The sequence below is a fragment of the Simochromis diagramma genome, unplaced genomic scaffold (genome assembly GCF_900408965.1).
Source record: "Simochromis diagramma unplaced genomic scaffold, fSimDia1.1 OVJJ01000802.1, whole genome shotgun sequence".
In the NCBI taxonomy this organism is placed as follows: Eukaryota; Metazoa; Chordata; class Actinopteri; order Cichliformes; family Cichlidae; genus Simochromis; species Simochromis diagramma.
The window spans coordinates 16,493,742-16,509,285 of NW_024387492.1; the positions used below are offsets into that span (position 1 = coordinate 16,493,742).

Genomic DNA, 15,544 nt, shown 5'->3' on the forward strand with positions numbered 1-15,544 from the left:
TTGCATGTGTTTTGGGGTTTGCAAGTGTTTTGGAGTTTGCAAGTGTTTTGGAGTTTGCAAGTGTTTTGGAGTTTGTACGTGCTTTGTCTCTAGGGGCCATCGTAGCAATGTAATTTCCCGCTCTACTGTACAAGACTTATGAATGGATACCTGGAGGGATGTACCACTGTGAGAGGGGTGTTACGGAATAGTCCAAATGATCGCTTCTTTAATTATACATACATGGCATTTCGACATGATTTTTTTAAGCGGGTAAACTGTAACTAGATCAGAAATCTTTGATAACAAAAGAACATTCAGTCTACTTTCTCTGATACTTTATACCCGCTCAGTTCCAATACAATTTAACGCTCAACTACAATTCAATGGCTTTTCGATGGTGACCTGTAGGATGTGAGAGAGGTGCTTCGGAGTGACCGCTGCTATAAACCCTGCAACAACCCTTAATAATGGGTTGCTCCTGTAGGGCTACTCCTGCCATTACAGTGATTAGGTGCCAGATGTTTGACTATATTTGATAAACAGCATGTTGGTTGAGATGTTGATCAAACTATCAGTTGATACAACTGTCAGTCATCAAACACTATATTAACTAAAACGATCATACAGTTAAATCAACACACCCAAGTTGGTTAATACAAAAAAAATATGAATGCGAAATCCTTCACAAAGCAAGGGTTAACTGCGGGATTATCATATCAGTGTGCTTATACTTTATCTTCAAAGCTTTTTGCTTTTAATTGAACTGCAGAGCCTTCTTATAGTGATAGTGTCAGCTCTTTAAATATGTGAGGTGCCATGAAAGTTTCCATGTTAGTGCTCCATTGTCCTACACCTATATGCTCATAGGTGGGACTGTTTTGTGCATGAGTATGTGGGAGGTCAAGACAGGGATGTTGGTCTCTATCGGATAATAAACTGGCAGTCGCTTCAAGAAAAACTGCAGTGGCTATAGAGAAATTACAGTGAGAGGGAATATAGAAAAAATATGTTTTGGTTTTATACAGCCCATAGAAAAAGCTGTACAGATAACATGAATGGCATGTGGGGTACTATACAGGACTCAGTTAGACATTAGCAGCATGTTTAATCATTTTAACAATCTGTATCTTATTCTCTCTTTGAAATATTCCAGATAATTGTTCTGCATGTAGCTAACTGTCACTTTAATGGGAAAAAAACTCACAGCCCAACCCTGTTAGCAGTCCAGAGAGGTACAGCCTCACCCTGTTTCTTCATGCTTCTATCTAAAAGGTGAAGAATTGGGCTGGAAAGGAAGAGAGGGAAAGAAGAGGAAAGAGGAAGGCAGAGATCTAATAGTGGGTGGAAAGAAAGCAGCAAACGAAAGCAAGGAGGCAATGAGAGGGCATAGTAGAAGCAGATAATGTTAATTGGGGAAAGAGGGCAGAAGAGAGGAAGGGGTTAAATGAGGGGGAAATGAAACATGTTAATAATGTTTAAAAGTTGTTTTAAAATGGGGGCTACTAACTTTGGAGAGCCATGAGTGACAAAATGATTTAATTAGATACACCATTAAATAATTAATTCATCGTGTCAATAATTAATTAAATGCCTATTCATTTCATTTAAAACATTTAATAAATTATTTCAAAATTTTATTTAATTAATTAATTAACCATTGACACATTTAATTAATTATTTAATGGCGTATTTAATTAATTAATTTTGTCACTCCTGGCCCTCCATACACCTTGCCATGGAAGCGCTCGAGAGCTAGCTAGCGAGCTTCATTGGCTCAGCCATAGCAACAGTAGCGAGTCCCTGGCAACATTTAAGAAGACTAGGTGCAAGATGGAAGTTTCTCTGTCTTTCTCGTATTTCTCATTTCCTGTTGTAAAACTTACAGTCTGGTAATAAATATAGCTTTTTAAATCAGTCAAGGCGTTAGTTTTTAAAATGGGGGACAACAAGCAACAAACTAAGCGAATTTTTATCAACGATGTTGACAGATATTCCTCCAAGCACATCGCGAAGGTAAATATAGGGAAAAGAGAGTTTTTATTGTTCCTGCCTAACCGGTCACATTAGTCCATTTTAATATTACTGACTTGTCTGAAAAGTTTTTAGCCTCATGCGTGGTGACCTCTGAGGATGAGGAAGAAGCAGAGGCATTAGCCTCCCATGAAGGTGAACCTGCTTTTCATGTCGTCGGTACGGTGTCTCCTTCCTCTAAAGGTGAAAAGTGGGATTTTCTACGGGAGAAATATGAGGTGAGCGAGGTGCTAAATGCGAAAGACTGTGGGACATTGTCATGATCTGGGGTTGCTCCAGTTGGTTAGGTTAGCAACATTATATGCCAAAAACATTTGGGTCACCTGAGTATGTGAATATACTGAATGAGGAGGTTTTTCCATCAATGGGTGCTTTTCTTCCCTGATGAAACAGGTATACATGCAAGATACACGCCAGGGTTCATTGGGCTTAAGGCATAAAGGAGTGGCTCTGGGAGACATTAATTTCACACATGGATTGGCCACCACAGAGTCCAGACCTTAACCCCACTGAGATTTTGTGAAAAATAAGTGCAACTCTGTATAAAAAAATGTCATGGCATTGCATAAAGTTATCCAATCGATACTCCTGCAAATGTGTGTCGTCATCAAAGCTAACGGTGGTCCTATGAATAATATGAGTATGTGACATTTTTCTGCTCCGGGCAGTGTGTTTATAGAACATCATACGTTAAGATTCTGATAAGGACAAATAATTTTAAATGCCGTATTTTTAAAACCAATTATTTTTAGACTAAGCAACTTTAATTTAAATATATTTATGGACACAGCAAGAACAATTGAACGTTTAATAGGGTATACAATTTCCTTTTGCAGTCACCAAGCAGTGATGAGCTCCTCCAGCACCTGCTGGAGTGTGATGTGGTGGTGTACAACATCTCAGAAAGTGCCACACAGCAACAGGTTGAAGAAGCAACGTGGGTTCTTACAGGTATGACTGTAAGACTTCTACAAGACCAGTGAAAGATTTGATTTTTTTAATCATAGACAAAGATTTTTAAAGGCCGGGTACATTTAAAGGGCACTGTTTGCAAGATTGTACCTCATGTGCTTATTTTAAATGTATCGCTATCTATCTTCATGAGACAACATTTAAAAGAGACTGCATTGTTCCAATAACATGCTGATGTTGTTTGTCATCCCTGCCCGTTCTTCTTTTACAAACAGCCCTTCATAATGAGATGCTGAGCTTCAAGTCTCAGAAATTGTTCATCTTAGTCTCCACTGTAATGACGTGGGCCATGACTAAACCTCAAAACCCAGTGAGTCTGGAGAAAAGCTAAACAGTGTGTGAACTTGTCAGATTTCCATGACTGAGAGTGTAATCTTACTCTTCAGGATGAAACTGATGTTCTGGTATCAGAGGAACAGTTCATAAGAAGAAGGCCTCACCCTGCATTCAGAAAACACCACAGTTTGGAAAAACTTGTGCTAAACCTGGCTAAAGGGGTAAGATTATGATGCTGAAAATCACAGAATCCTCCAAAATATGTTTCACAACAACAGGAGCAATTCATCCCAAGATTTCATAAGGATCCCAGGAAAATAAATATATCTAAAAATAACTAAAAGTGCTCTGATTTTTCAATCTTACAGAAAAAGTCCAAACTTGCCGGTTATGTTGTAGCTAGTGGCCTTCAGTATGGAAAGGGGGAGGACCTCTTTCATTACTTTTTCAAGGTAATATTAACACATTAACACATTTTTACACTGCATGTCTTTGTCTATACTGCTTGAATAATATGTATTTGATATTTCTAAAAGGTTTCTTGGCTGATGGAGTTTCCAAAAGTTCCCATATTTGGACATGGCACAAATTACATTCCCACGATTCATGTATCTGACCTTGGAGGGTGAGTTTATTTAACTGTACTTCTGCACATATGCTATATATACTTGGAGATAAATGGCACAGACCTGGACTAAATATATATTTGTCTTACAGAGTGATCCAGAACATCATTCAACTCAGACCAAGACCAAAGTACATTGTTGCCATTGATAATTCCAGGAACACTTTAGAGGATATTGTACAGGTGATTTTGTGATTCTAATTTCAACTAGAACAGCTAGACTTTTCATTATGAAGAAAAACAGTAGATTGAAAACTACACTCACTGGCCACCTTATTAGTTATAGTAATTCAGTTGCTTGTTAATGTGAATGTTAGCATTCACATGGCAGCGACTGACATGGTCAAACCGACTTGCTGCAGTTCAAACCGAGCATCATTATAGGGAAAACTACTCACATGGGCTCACCAAAATATATATAGCAACAGCAAATAACACACCATGCCACAAAGCTCAAATCATCTCACACTTTTCTTGAAGATGACAGACAGATGACATCATTTCAGTGTACTCAAATGGCCTTGCCATTCACCCGATCAGAATCCAATAGAGCACCTTTAAGATGTGGTGGTGGATTTTGAGATCCAGCTACTATGTGATGATGTCATGTCAAAATTTCTGAGGAATTTTTCCAGCACCTTGATGAATCTATGCCATGAAGAATTAAGGCAGCTTTGAAGGTAAAACGGTATCTAATAACTAGTAAGGAGCGCCCCATAAAGTGTCCAGTGAGTGTATTTATAGGAAGAATACTCTTTTGAGGTGATGAAAATCCAACTGAGATCCTTTGTCAGAAGTCACGTTTGGCAAAGAAGGAGAAAAAACACACAAAACAATCTCTTTCTTACCTTTATGTCTTTAGATGATAAGTCATGCGCTCGGACCAGAAGAAATTCAGAAATTACCACCACAGGAAGCGATTGTCATGAAGGCGTTTAAGGTACTGTAAACTATGTGATTTATTTTATTTCATTTTAAGATGATTTAGATTTTTTTTCTGCCTATAGTGCAAAGATCTAGAGCTCTACATATAAGTATTTTAAGCAGACTACTCACCTAAGCTTAGTACTGCTATTACTGTCACTTGCAAATGTAAATGTTTTCTTTAGTCCCTGAAAGTGTTGCAATAACAGCTTGTGACACAAGCAAAAGACTCAAAAGTTTGCGTTCAATTTCTGTTGTTGAGAGATTTAAAATGTATTTTCTTTCCGAGCTGTTTGCTGTTACAACTCCAGTTTCTGTAAATATGGATCAAATCAACTATCTGCTGTTTGTTTGGCTTGTAGTAAACATCTGTGCTATTTAGATGTTTGCTGAAAAATATTTATTATCAAACACACTGTTGGTAATTTAACACCTTTTTATTTCAGCCAGAGGAACTGGAGTGCCTCGGCATCAACCTCTGCCTGGAGACCTTTATCATAAATGACTTTTTCAACCTAAGCTGGACGTCCGAAGCCGGGATGGTTGAAAACATGGATAACATTGTGCAGGAATACAAAGACACCTGGCAGCTGCTTGTGAGTGTTCCAAGTCTGTCAAATTAAATTTCATCAATCCATTTATGCAAATTAGTGCATCTTTTAGGATGTGCTACATCATTTGCTTAAGTCATCATAAATTTTGAGAAAACCTGAAATAGAAAAGAAAATACTTTTCTCACTTTTTCCCCAGTATATTTGTATATTACACATCATTATATTACTATAGTATTATATTGTAATTCATACGTTCTGATTTGTGGAGAATTTTAAAAAAATACCATCTGGTCATTCTGCAAAAAATTGATCAGATGGTAGGCACTGCAGCTGCAGATGAGGACACTGCATTGCTCTGAATAAACTGCACTGACCCTGAATAATCAATTAAGCAACTGATTATGAAGAGCTCATCGATTCATCTTGGGATTCATGCCAGTCCATGTGTTCAATTTGAAGAGATTTTGAAAAACCTATTGAAGACTGAAAGTTGTCCCAACTGTTATCTGGAATGTGTGACAACAACGTTAGCTCTTCATTCCACTGCCGTAATCACAAGTGTTAAATACGACTGTGTGTGTAAATCATAGACAGAAAATGAGTATGAAAATGTAGGTAAAAATGTATGTATCCTACAAAATGTAGGTGTCCCACTTGGTGGCAGGAAAACTGAAAATTGAGCTACAATGCATCCAGTGTTTGTTTCTGTATCTCTCGCTTGTTCTTTCATGACAGCTGATCATTTCTGAAAAACAAAAACTTTTCTGAATCATCGACTTTTTTAAAAATTGTTCTTGTTTAGCCCATTCGAATCTTGCTGCTTGGACCTCCAGCTGTGGGGAAAACCACCCTTGCAGGAAAGCTCTGCCATCATTACCGGTTGCATCAAATCAAGCTCAAAGAGGTCCTCGAAGAGAAGATTGCACAACTGGTCAGTGGAAGCAGAACTGCACATACATACCAGACAGTTGATTTTCCTCTCACTGCTGTCCTGTAGCTACAGGAAAATGTGCTGCCCTCCTGTGGAAGTCTTTCTGTGAAGGCAGTCGATGTACTAATGCAGGTGTACTTTGAGACTTGTAATGTGGTACCAGTGACATTTAAAAATAAAGAAAATCTCTTATGTTTCTTTTGTATTCTGCAGAAGGAGATAGTAAATGGACCTAACCCTGAAAATATCAGTCAAGAGATAATGACTACTGCACAGACACAACTGGGGAATATTCACAAAAGCATGAAAGAAAATCAAGGTTGGTAACAGAATTATAACCCTAAATAAGATAATCTTGTGAGGCTGAAAACTGCAAAACACGTTTGATTTATTTAAAAATCTTTCTTTGAAGTCTTTTTCAGTCTAGGTTTTTTTTTTCTTTTACTTGAAACTTACTTGAAAAGTCTCTAAAACAACACGCTTTTGTGGAAGGATGGACAGCATTGTAAATCACAATTTGTCGGGGTCTCTGTTTCGAAAGGCTTCAATTTACCCAAACTCTCAGATTCTGTGTGTCTGTGTTCAGATTTCTGTGGTTTATTCAAACTAGTGTTTTGTTCCATCAGGTCGACTGGTTGACCGTCTCCTTTTTGAAATTGTGGAAGAAAAACTAAACTCAAAGCCATGTAAGAACCAAGGCTTTGTTCTTGATGGTTTCCCTAAGACTTATGAGCAAGCGAAGATGATTTTCTCTGGTAGGTTTCATCAGTTATTTGAGTCACTGTATAATCTTTTAAAGTCTTTGTCTCATAAAGTATAGCGCTTGTTTCTGTTGCTCAGATGTGAATGTGGATGAGGATGCTGGGAAAGAGGATTTGGCATTGATGTCCAAAGCACCAGCCTACAAACAGGCCATCGCTCCAGGTTGTTTATGTCTTTGTTATGTCTTTGTCTAAGCCTTTGCTGACTTATCAGAATGGACTTACTTCTGTTTCCAACATGTGTTGCAGAGTATGTTTTTGCCCTTGATGCATCAGATGACTTCCTGACAAGAAGAGTACAAGGACTTCCAGAAAACGTGGCAGAAAAAATGCGCTACACCCAGGATGAATTTGTACCTCGCCTGACAAAACACAGACAGCTCAGTGGAGCTGAGGAAACAGTGTGTGACTACTTTGATCAGATTGAGATTCACCCATTACATATCGGTACTGTCTGCAAAGCCACTACAACACTGCACTCTGATAAACTGATCACAAACAAGAGGCAAAGAGTACTGAAGAGCCCATAAATGATAAACCATGAACAGAACAGTAAAACTGTCAAACATTTCAGAACATGTTTGGTGGATGTGAGAGTGTCCGACTCTGTCTCCATATTGTCTGTTTCTATTAGTCTTTTGCTCTTTTCAGCGTCAGGGGCCAGATGTATAATATTATGTAGATTCAATGTGTAACCCTATACATGTACAGAAAGGTAGAAAGTAAACTGCAACCATTATTAGCAGTCAGTTACCCACGAAAAAAAGGTCTTTCCTGTTTACAGTGGCTCTGTTTGTGTGATTTCTTCTTCTCCAGAGGTCAGGACAGATGATCCAGAGTACACAGACATCATGAAGATGATCACACGGGTGGTGGGCCCTCCTAAGAATTATGGCTTGAGTCCAGAGGAGCAGGACCAGAAAAAAGAGGAAGAGAGGAGGCAGAAACGGTCCGCAGAGGCTGCTGAGAGGAAACTCAGGAATGAGGCTGTACTGGCTGAGATGGCTGCTCAGTATGAGGACTGGGTAAGTAACACTGTGTCCATCAGAGTGTTTCATACCAGAAGATGCAGAGGAGCAAATGACTCTTAAATACTAACTGCAGGTTAAATGATTTAATCATTAGCAGAAAAATTTATCAGAGGTGAAGAGACAAGAGAGTGAGCAGCTGGAAGTTCAAGCTCTTCCCCTGCGAAACTACCTGATGAAGTATGTGATGCCCTCGCTCACTGAGGCCATGGTAAAGTGCAGCAAGATTAAACCGGAGGACCCTGTTGACTTTTTGGTATTTAAAAAAAACCCTTTCCAACAGAATTACCTTTGTTGAACATCAGTGAGCTGATGCGGCAGTTGAATTTTTTTTATTGTTTTTTCAGGCGGAATATCTTTTACGACAAGAAGAATGAGAATTGCTCCGATGAAGGCCGTGCTCCGATGCTATTGAGCAGCATTTTTATGTTGTTACACTGTTACAGTATTGTAATTAAGATGAAATGGTTTGAAAATAATTTTGTTAAAGAATGTGTTATCTGCACACTACAAAATGAACTCAGCATTCAATTAAAAAACTTGTACAAAAAGCTCATCACCAAAAATAAATATTTAGCATTGACAGTAAAATTAACTTTTAACAGTTAATTTTTAACACACCTTAAGTATCAATTGTACTACATGCTCATAGGTGTAGTAAAAGTATGATTACAGCTCTGTCCCCTCTGAGCATCCAGCTGGTGGGTGACTCAGCTCAGACTATTGCTGAGTAAGCACTTACTGGAAGAACAACTATGCTGGAACTGGTTTTATGATAACACGGTACTATTCAGAATTAGCACTGTGTAAGGCTCTGCAGGTATTGAAGTAGAACTTTGTAAATATATTTTTCTTTGATATATTGTTACACCTTGTTCATATGGGATGGAATCTAATGTATTTTCTGCATATGTTAATATTTATCAAAATAATAAAAATAGATGTTGCTTTTCTAGTTATTAATAATAAAAATAAATAAAATTAAACTGCAAGGGAGAAATTCAGTGAGTAAAATTTGAGACTTCACTCCAGCCATTTTTTTTTTAATTTGTTCTTTCAACACTAGATGGAGCAGGTAGTCTTTCTGTAAACTTTACAGAGAAAGGAAAGATTGTTACTTCAGTTAATCTGTTTGGGTTTTTTTTTAATTATGTGTTTCTCAATTCTTCCAAATAACAAGACAGTGTTTATGTTCTGCTGTTCTGCTTTCTTGCTGTGCTGAATAAATTAGTCTGCACAAAGAAAAAGCCTTTGTTGTGATATTCTTGTAAAATATGTCATAAAATAAGAGTGGGGCATTCCTGTTGTAGTGGTCATTAAAGGCAAAGTCTGCAGTCTGCTTTGTAGTCTGTGACTGAGGAGGGAGCTGTCTCTAGGCTCACTTATGCTCCATGGAGAATACAGTGGCTTGCAAAAGTATTCGGCCCCCTTGAACTTTTCCACATTTTTTCACATTACAGCCACAAACATCAATCAATTTTTGTTGGAATTCCTTCTTGCCACAGATTCTCGATTGGATTTAGACACCAGACAGGTCAGGGATAAAGTTAATGAGAAATTTAAAGCAGGCTTAGGCTACAAAAAGGTTTCCCAAGCCTTGAACATCCCACGGAGCACTGTTCAAGTGACCTTTCAGAAATGGAAGAAGTATGGCTCAACTGTAAACCTACCAAGACAAGGCCGTCCACCTAAACTCACAGGCTGAACAAGGAGAGTGCTGATCAGAAATGCAGCCAAGGGGCCCATGGTGACATGGTGATTCCCTGCAAATGTCCCGTTTGCAGTTTGCCACAAGCCATGTGGGGGACACAGCAAACATGTGGAAGAAGGTGCTCTGGTCAGATGAGACTAAAATGGAACTTTTTGGCCAAAATGCAAAACGCTATGTGTGGCGGAAAACTTAACACTGCACATCACTCTGAACACACCATGCCCACTGTCAAATATGGTGGTGGCAGCAAATATGGTGTAATAAATAATGTTACGGTGTCAAACAGTCTCAAAAAGAAATACTTGGTGTGTAAATATTTAATTTACATACAAGGCTTGTGGAGATATGGTGACAAAGAGCCTTATTTTACTCTTTATTATGATTTAATTTTTCAAAGTATACACTACGCAAACTCAAACTTCAGTTCCTGTAGTGGCCGCCCACCAGAGTCACGTTAAAATGCTATTTTTTTACAACATTACTAATTGTTCTTTTTTGGATAGTTTCACCCTTCATACCTCTAGTGGGTGAGTTAAAACACACACACACAGTTAGCTAACCAAGTTGTGTCTGCTATGCTTTTCAAAAACATCCAAAGGTTTATGCTTAAACATTGTGTGTCTGTGCAGTGGATCAGTACAGTTTATTAATGTTTGCTAACAAACCTCTTACCCAAACCGATATGTATACTTATATATCCATTTTTTGTACCACTTGTGCCCTGTACATGAAACAAGTATTATCAGTTATTTGGAAAAAACAAACAAACTGCTTAACGCAGTCGCAAGATTCAACCTGGACTGGCTGTAAGGTAACACAGAAATAACACACCCCACATTTCTTTGAAAGTGAAGTCAATCAGATGCTTTCCAGATGGCATTGCTTGGTGCATGAAAATCTTCATGTATTTTTTCTGCATTCATAATTTCATCAGTTTTAACAAGTTCCACAACTGACTGAAATGTGGCTGTAAACCATTACAGAGCCTCCACCGTGTTTTACAGATGGCCATAAACACTGTTGTACCTTTCACCTGACCTCCTTTGTACATACTTGCAGTGACTTGAACCAAAAATGCTCAAATTTGGATTTATCACTTCCTGTTTTTCTGTGTATCTCGGTTTTTTCTGACAGGCTGCTAGATATTACTTTGCGTTGCAAGTAATATCAACCCTCCTTTTAAATTGGTGTGGTTTCAACCACCTTCTAGGGCAGCATTTCTTTCCCTCAGCCCTTGTGCCACATATTGATATATTGTTCCACATTTTGGTTGGCTCTAGTTTTTAAAAGACAACACTATATTATTGAGGTGTTTCTGATGCCTGGCTTTTCTCCTCTGGCTATGAAGAAAGCATGGAAGGCTGTCATCATGGGTCAAATTCAGGTCAAATAACCCATCACCGTCTTTTGCTGCCTTAGCTATACACAAATAATTCACCTCAAAGTCCCAAGATGTTCAGATTTCAGTAGAATTTGTACGACAGCATAAAGTAAATTAGATGCAATTACAAGAAATACTGAGAAACTACTGGGGTAAAGGTGGTGGAAGGCTTTTCAAAGACTCGTTTCATTTTTACAGGAACATGACATAAAACGACACGCATCACATCATATGTCATCACATGTCCCTTTAAGGCTGTCTCACAGCATTAACAGTGTGTTCCATATTATCCTATACACATACATAGTCTCTGATTCACATTTAGCTTCCTGAGATTTGGTTAACCTTCCTGTTGAGGGAACTATTTACCACTTTAGGTAATAAATGATAAAATCACATGCATTTAGACTGATCTGTGCCCAAAAGGTGTGTCTGCTGTATAAACCATTCTTTAATTTTGGGATTTTCCTTCAATAATAATTCAATTTTAGCATGTAAATCACATCAGAATAATAGGAGATCTACCAAACTTCTCAATTTGATGGCAATGTCCTTGCATGTGTGGAAGAGATGGAGTGTAGAGGAGTAAAATACTGGTGAGGAAGGGTATAATTAGCAGGAGGTGAAAGGTTCGTCTCAATCAGCCACAGTAAGTGTTGGCAGTCACACTGTGAGAGCCCGACTGGTCTGGCAGAAGCAAATTAAAACAGATTTCCCCTGCAGAGAGCAGGTCCAGCTCTGTCACCGATATTTAATTTCATATTTATTGAGCAATCTCCTGCCAAACTCCCATAGTTCCCATAATTCATGTCAGTGTAGATGTGTGCATGGTTTAGCTTTTACTGGCCCCAAAATTCAGCCAGCTCCTCCCTCGTTTCCAGTATTTTACTGCTGGGAAAGGATTGTATTATCCCACCTATTAAAGGCTATTTTCTTTTTTTAACTATGTACTTTTTTGCAGTTTTGGTAAAAGTTTTATTTTTTAAAGGAACTTAATGTGAATGATTCTCATAGTGTTAACATGCACCACTTGTTTACATTTGCCAGATATCAATTTAGTTTAATTTCACCCATCTGGCATTCCAGAAAGTCAAAAGGAATGCTGGGAATTTGTTGTAAACAACTGTAGTATTTGTTTCTGAAAGCCAGCACATGAGCTTGTCCAACTGCTGTTGTACTAAAACTTCTCACCTGCTCTGTTGCATGTAAGGAAAAAGGTGTTGAACCGGGGTTATGCAATTGCGCTCTCCTCTTTGTTGGGAATCCCCCTTTTTCTGTAAAGTCCACTCAGAAATCACTTTTGATACTTAAGCTGACGGAAAGGATTCATCTGTGTAACTTCATGGACGGTTCAAGATCATAGAAAGAAGGTTTGTGAAGACCTTTTCATCTGGTGGTGTTATTCCATTGGATTTTGTCCTCAGGGTGACTGACCTACTGTTAGTTACGCAAGTCCTGAGAAAAAAGAGTAGTAGTCATTTATTTATGAACTGCTAGTTAAGCTCTCCCCTGTATTCATGCACGCAGTTAACAAATATGAACAACAGTTTACAGTTCAAATCCTTCCATAAGTATCAATTCAAAACCACAGACACAAAAAATATGGAGGCAACTCATGGTCTAATTAATTTTCCACCTTTGATTTGATAGTAAAACTGAGAGTCATATTGCACATCTAAACATTCATAAAAACTAAATCAAAGAGTTGAGTGTTCACTTGTGAAACTCCTCAGCAGTAACAGCCAGAGGTCAGTGTCTGGTCCACGATAATGGCTGCTCTCCAGTGGAAAGCCTTTAATCCTGGGTGCCAGGAATAGTGAGAACTTTCACCTGAACAAGCAGCAGACAGGGAAGAAAGGTTTCATTCTGTGATGAAGGGCGTCAGCTCAAGCAGATGAAATACAGAGGACTTAAAATGGAAAGAAAATCCTCTTCCCTCGACCTTTTTTAAATTACTTGTTTCATTTATTTCATCTTTATTTTGAGTGCAGTTTTCCTCTCGGTGCTTCCTGATTTTACGTCATCGTGTTTTTCTCTTCTTTTTTCCTGGATGTAGATGTAATTAAGTTCGTACTGGGGGATTTTATCAGTAACGCATCTCATGCAAAGCAATGTCCAAGTCACTGTTGGTTACAAAACTAATAATACCATTGTGCAGCCTTTTCACTGCACGTATGATTCAACCACCCCAAACATCCAGCCTCCATCAGAACCTCCTCTTTTATTTTCCAAGTACAACATCCACCTCCATTTCCAAATAGAGGAATCGCATCACCCCTCCCATCTTAAAACAGACCATAACAGGCCTGCCCTCTTAACCTGCTACCCCCTTTTCTCCACCTTCCTTTGGGTACCCCTCTATTTTTTCTTTCCCCCTCCTTTTTTTTTTACCGTTGGAATCCATTCATTCACCCAGCTACCATAATAATATAACTGAATATTATTAAAATATAATAAATTTAAAAATGACTTTACTTTTTAAAACACATATGGTCTTACATATGTCATTCCATACATACATACATCATCACCATTACGTTACCAGGAAGGTCATTGTTGTTTTTTAAGTAATTTCACAAACAGACGAGGGCTACAGTCCCAGACAATACATCTGGAGTGAGTGTGAACCTGGATCCATAAATCCACACATAACAGATGGAAACAGTGTTACTATTTCTCAGATCAAAACTGGCTGTGGTATAACACTGAACTGTAGATGGACATGTCAGAGCATTTCTAACAAAAGCAAAAAATATCAATTAGATTATTGTGATAAAGAAATTGAATATAGATATTCATAACCTAGATGTCTGTTTGATAGATATAAACAACACCTGTGTTCAAATTGCATCTATCCACAGTGTATCTGATGGTATTGTGTCTCATTTACTGCGTGGTAATATTTATTGTGCTAACTGTGTCTTCACACTGTCGAGCTAAGAAATGCACGTAAAAGCAGGAGTGCTTCTCATGAGTTTGTTACTCTTCTCAGAAGCTAGAATGCTTTGTTCGTTTCATTTTGATTGAATTTTCGAACAGAAACTTTCCACTGAGGACATCCAGCAGACATTGAGGCTGCATTTTTAATGCTGGCATGACTTTCAGTTAATAACTCTTTTTTTAGCCAAGACTAAATGTCGGGAACAGACGGTCAACTGGCTGTTGCTCAATGTAGAAATGCTTGCTGGGTAATTTGGAAACTTCACTTCCTAGTTCCTATGTCTTTGGGCTGTGGGAGGAAGCCGAATTACCCAGAGTACCAGATCCACGCAAACATGAGGAGAGCATGCAAACGAATGAAATACTTAGCCGGGCTACAGAGACAGGTGGGGGTCATGTTGTTTTGTGTTTCGCTGCTTGGACGATAGTACCGTTTACATGCCCTGTTTATTATCTGAAGACTATGAGCATAAAGTTCAGATAATAACTGCATTATGCAGTATAAATACACATAGCACACAACACCTTTCCACTTCTATCACTTTTCAGATGTAGTTAAATTCCCCTGCTTATCTTATACGGGTCATTTTAGGTGCTGAGCCACACAACAACTGCGTGTGTGTGTGTGTGTCAATGTGTGTGTGTTTGTGAGTGTGTGTTTAAATTCCAGTGTATAGGAAATATGTTGTCATTTTCTCCATTCTGCAATCCATTTTTCACCTACAGCAAATGAGAGGCAGAAAAGACTGAATATATTCATCCGTGTAAAACCGTAAAATTACCCATGGTGCCGAGTAGTCTGCACACAGCTTGTGTGTCCCAGTGTGTGTGTGTGTGTGCTTGTATTAATCTTGTTGTTGAGACTCAGTTTAGGGTTGGGGTGAGGGTTAGAGAAGAGTCAGTGTGAGGGCTGTGGTGGTCTCAGCTGTGTTGTTTTATCTGCTGGGCTTCCAGTCACAACAACCTCTACCACCCCTTGTACAGGTCACGCACACACGCATGCAGTGGAAATAGCATGCCACCCCCGTAGTGGTCACCCTAACATCTGCTGGTGGTTGAACATGTTAGACGGGGACCACACACACACCTTTATACCCATGGCTCTAACTGGATGGGGAAGTGTAGTGAACCATTTCTGTATTTGTCATTGTGATAACACAGAAAAACATGCCATAGATGTCACATGTAATCTTGCATATCTTGTCTTCACACTTTAAGGAATAAATCATTCCACTGCCATGTATCAGCCACACACACACACACACACACACACACACACACACACACACACACACACACACACACACTTTGTGTTTAAAAGCAGTGCTTGCTTTTCTTGGACAATGAAACTGACGTTGCAGCCCAGTCCGTGGCAGTGCGTGTGCGTCTGTGTCCATGTGTGTACATACAGACATGCTTTACTGTGCA

The 15,544-nt window shown here is 38.7% G+C and overlaps 1 protein-coding gene across 2 annotated transcripts; it reads left to right on the forward strand.

Moving 5' to 3' along the window:
* The first annotated feature begins 1,767 nt into the window (after window positions 1-1,767).
* LOC120725536 (adenylate kinase 7-like) lies at window positions 1,768-9,332 on the forward strand. Of its 2 annotated transcripts, none has more exons than XM_040018541.1 (18): window positions 1,768-1,995; window positions 2,082-2,231; window positions 2,850-2,964; window positions 3,201-3,295; window positions 3,372-3,482; window positions 3,630-3,713; window positions 3,798-3,886; window positions 3,979-4,069; window positions 4,749-4,826; window positions 5,257-5,406; window positions 6,167-6,295; window positions 6,509-6,614; window positions 6,922-7,050; window positions 7,136-7,219; window positions 7,306-7,503; window positions 7,873-8,081; window positions 8,185-8,340; window positions 8,432-9,332. In XM_040018541.1, exons 1-18 carry the CDS (start codon window positions 1,918-1,920, stop codon window positions 8,459-8,461), a joined length of 2,082 nt encoding a protein of 693 aa, XP_039874475.1. In that variant the 5' UTR covers window positions 1,768-1,917; the 3' UTR covers window positions 8,462-9,332. The 2 variants fall into 2 exon arrangements, with proteins under 2 accessions (XP_039874475.1, XP_039874474.1); XM_040018540.1 differs by having other exon boundaries at window positions 1,769-1,995; window positions 8,182-8,340; window positions 8,432-9,331.
* Window positions 9,333-15,544: the final 6,212 nt, after the last annotated feature.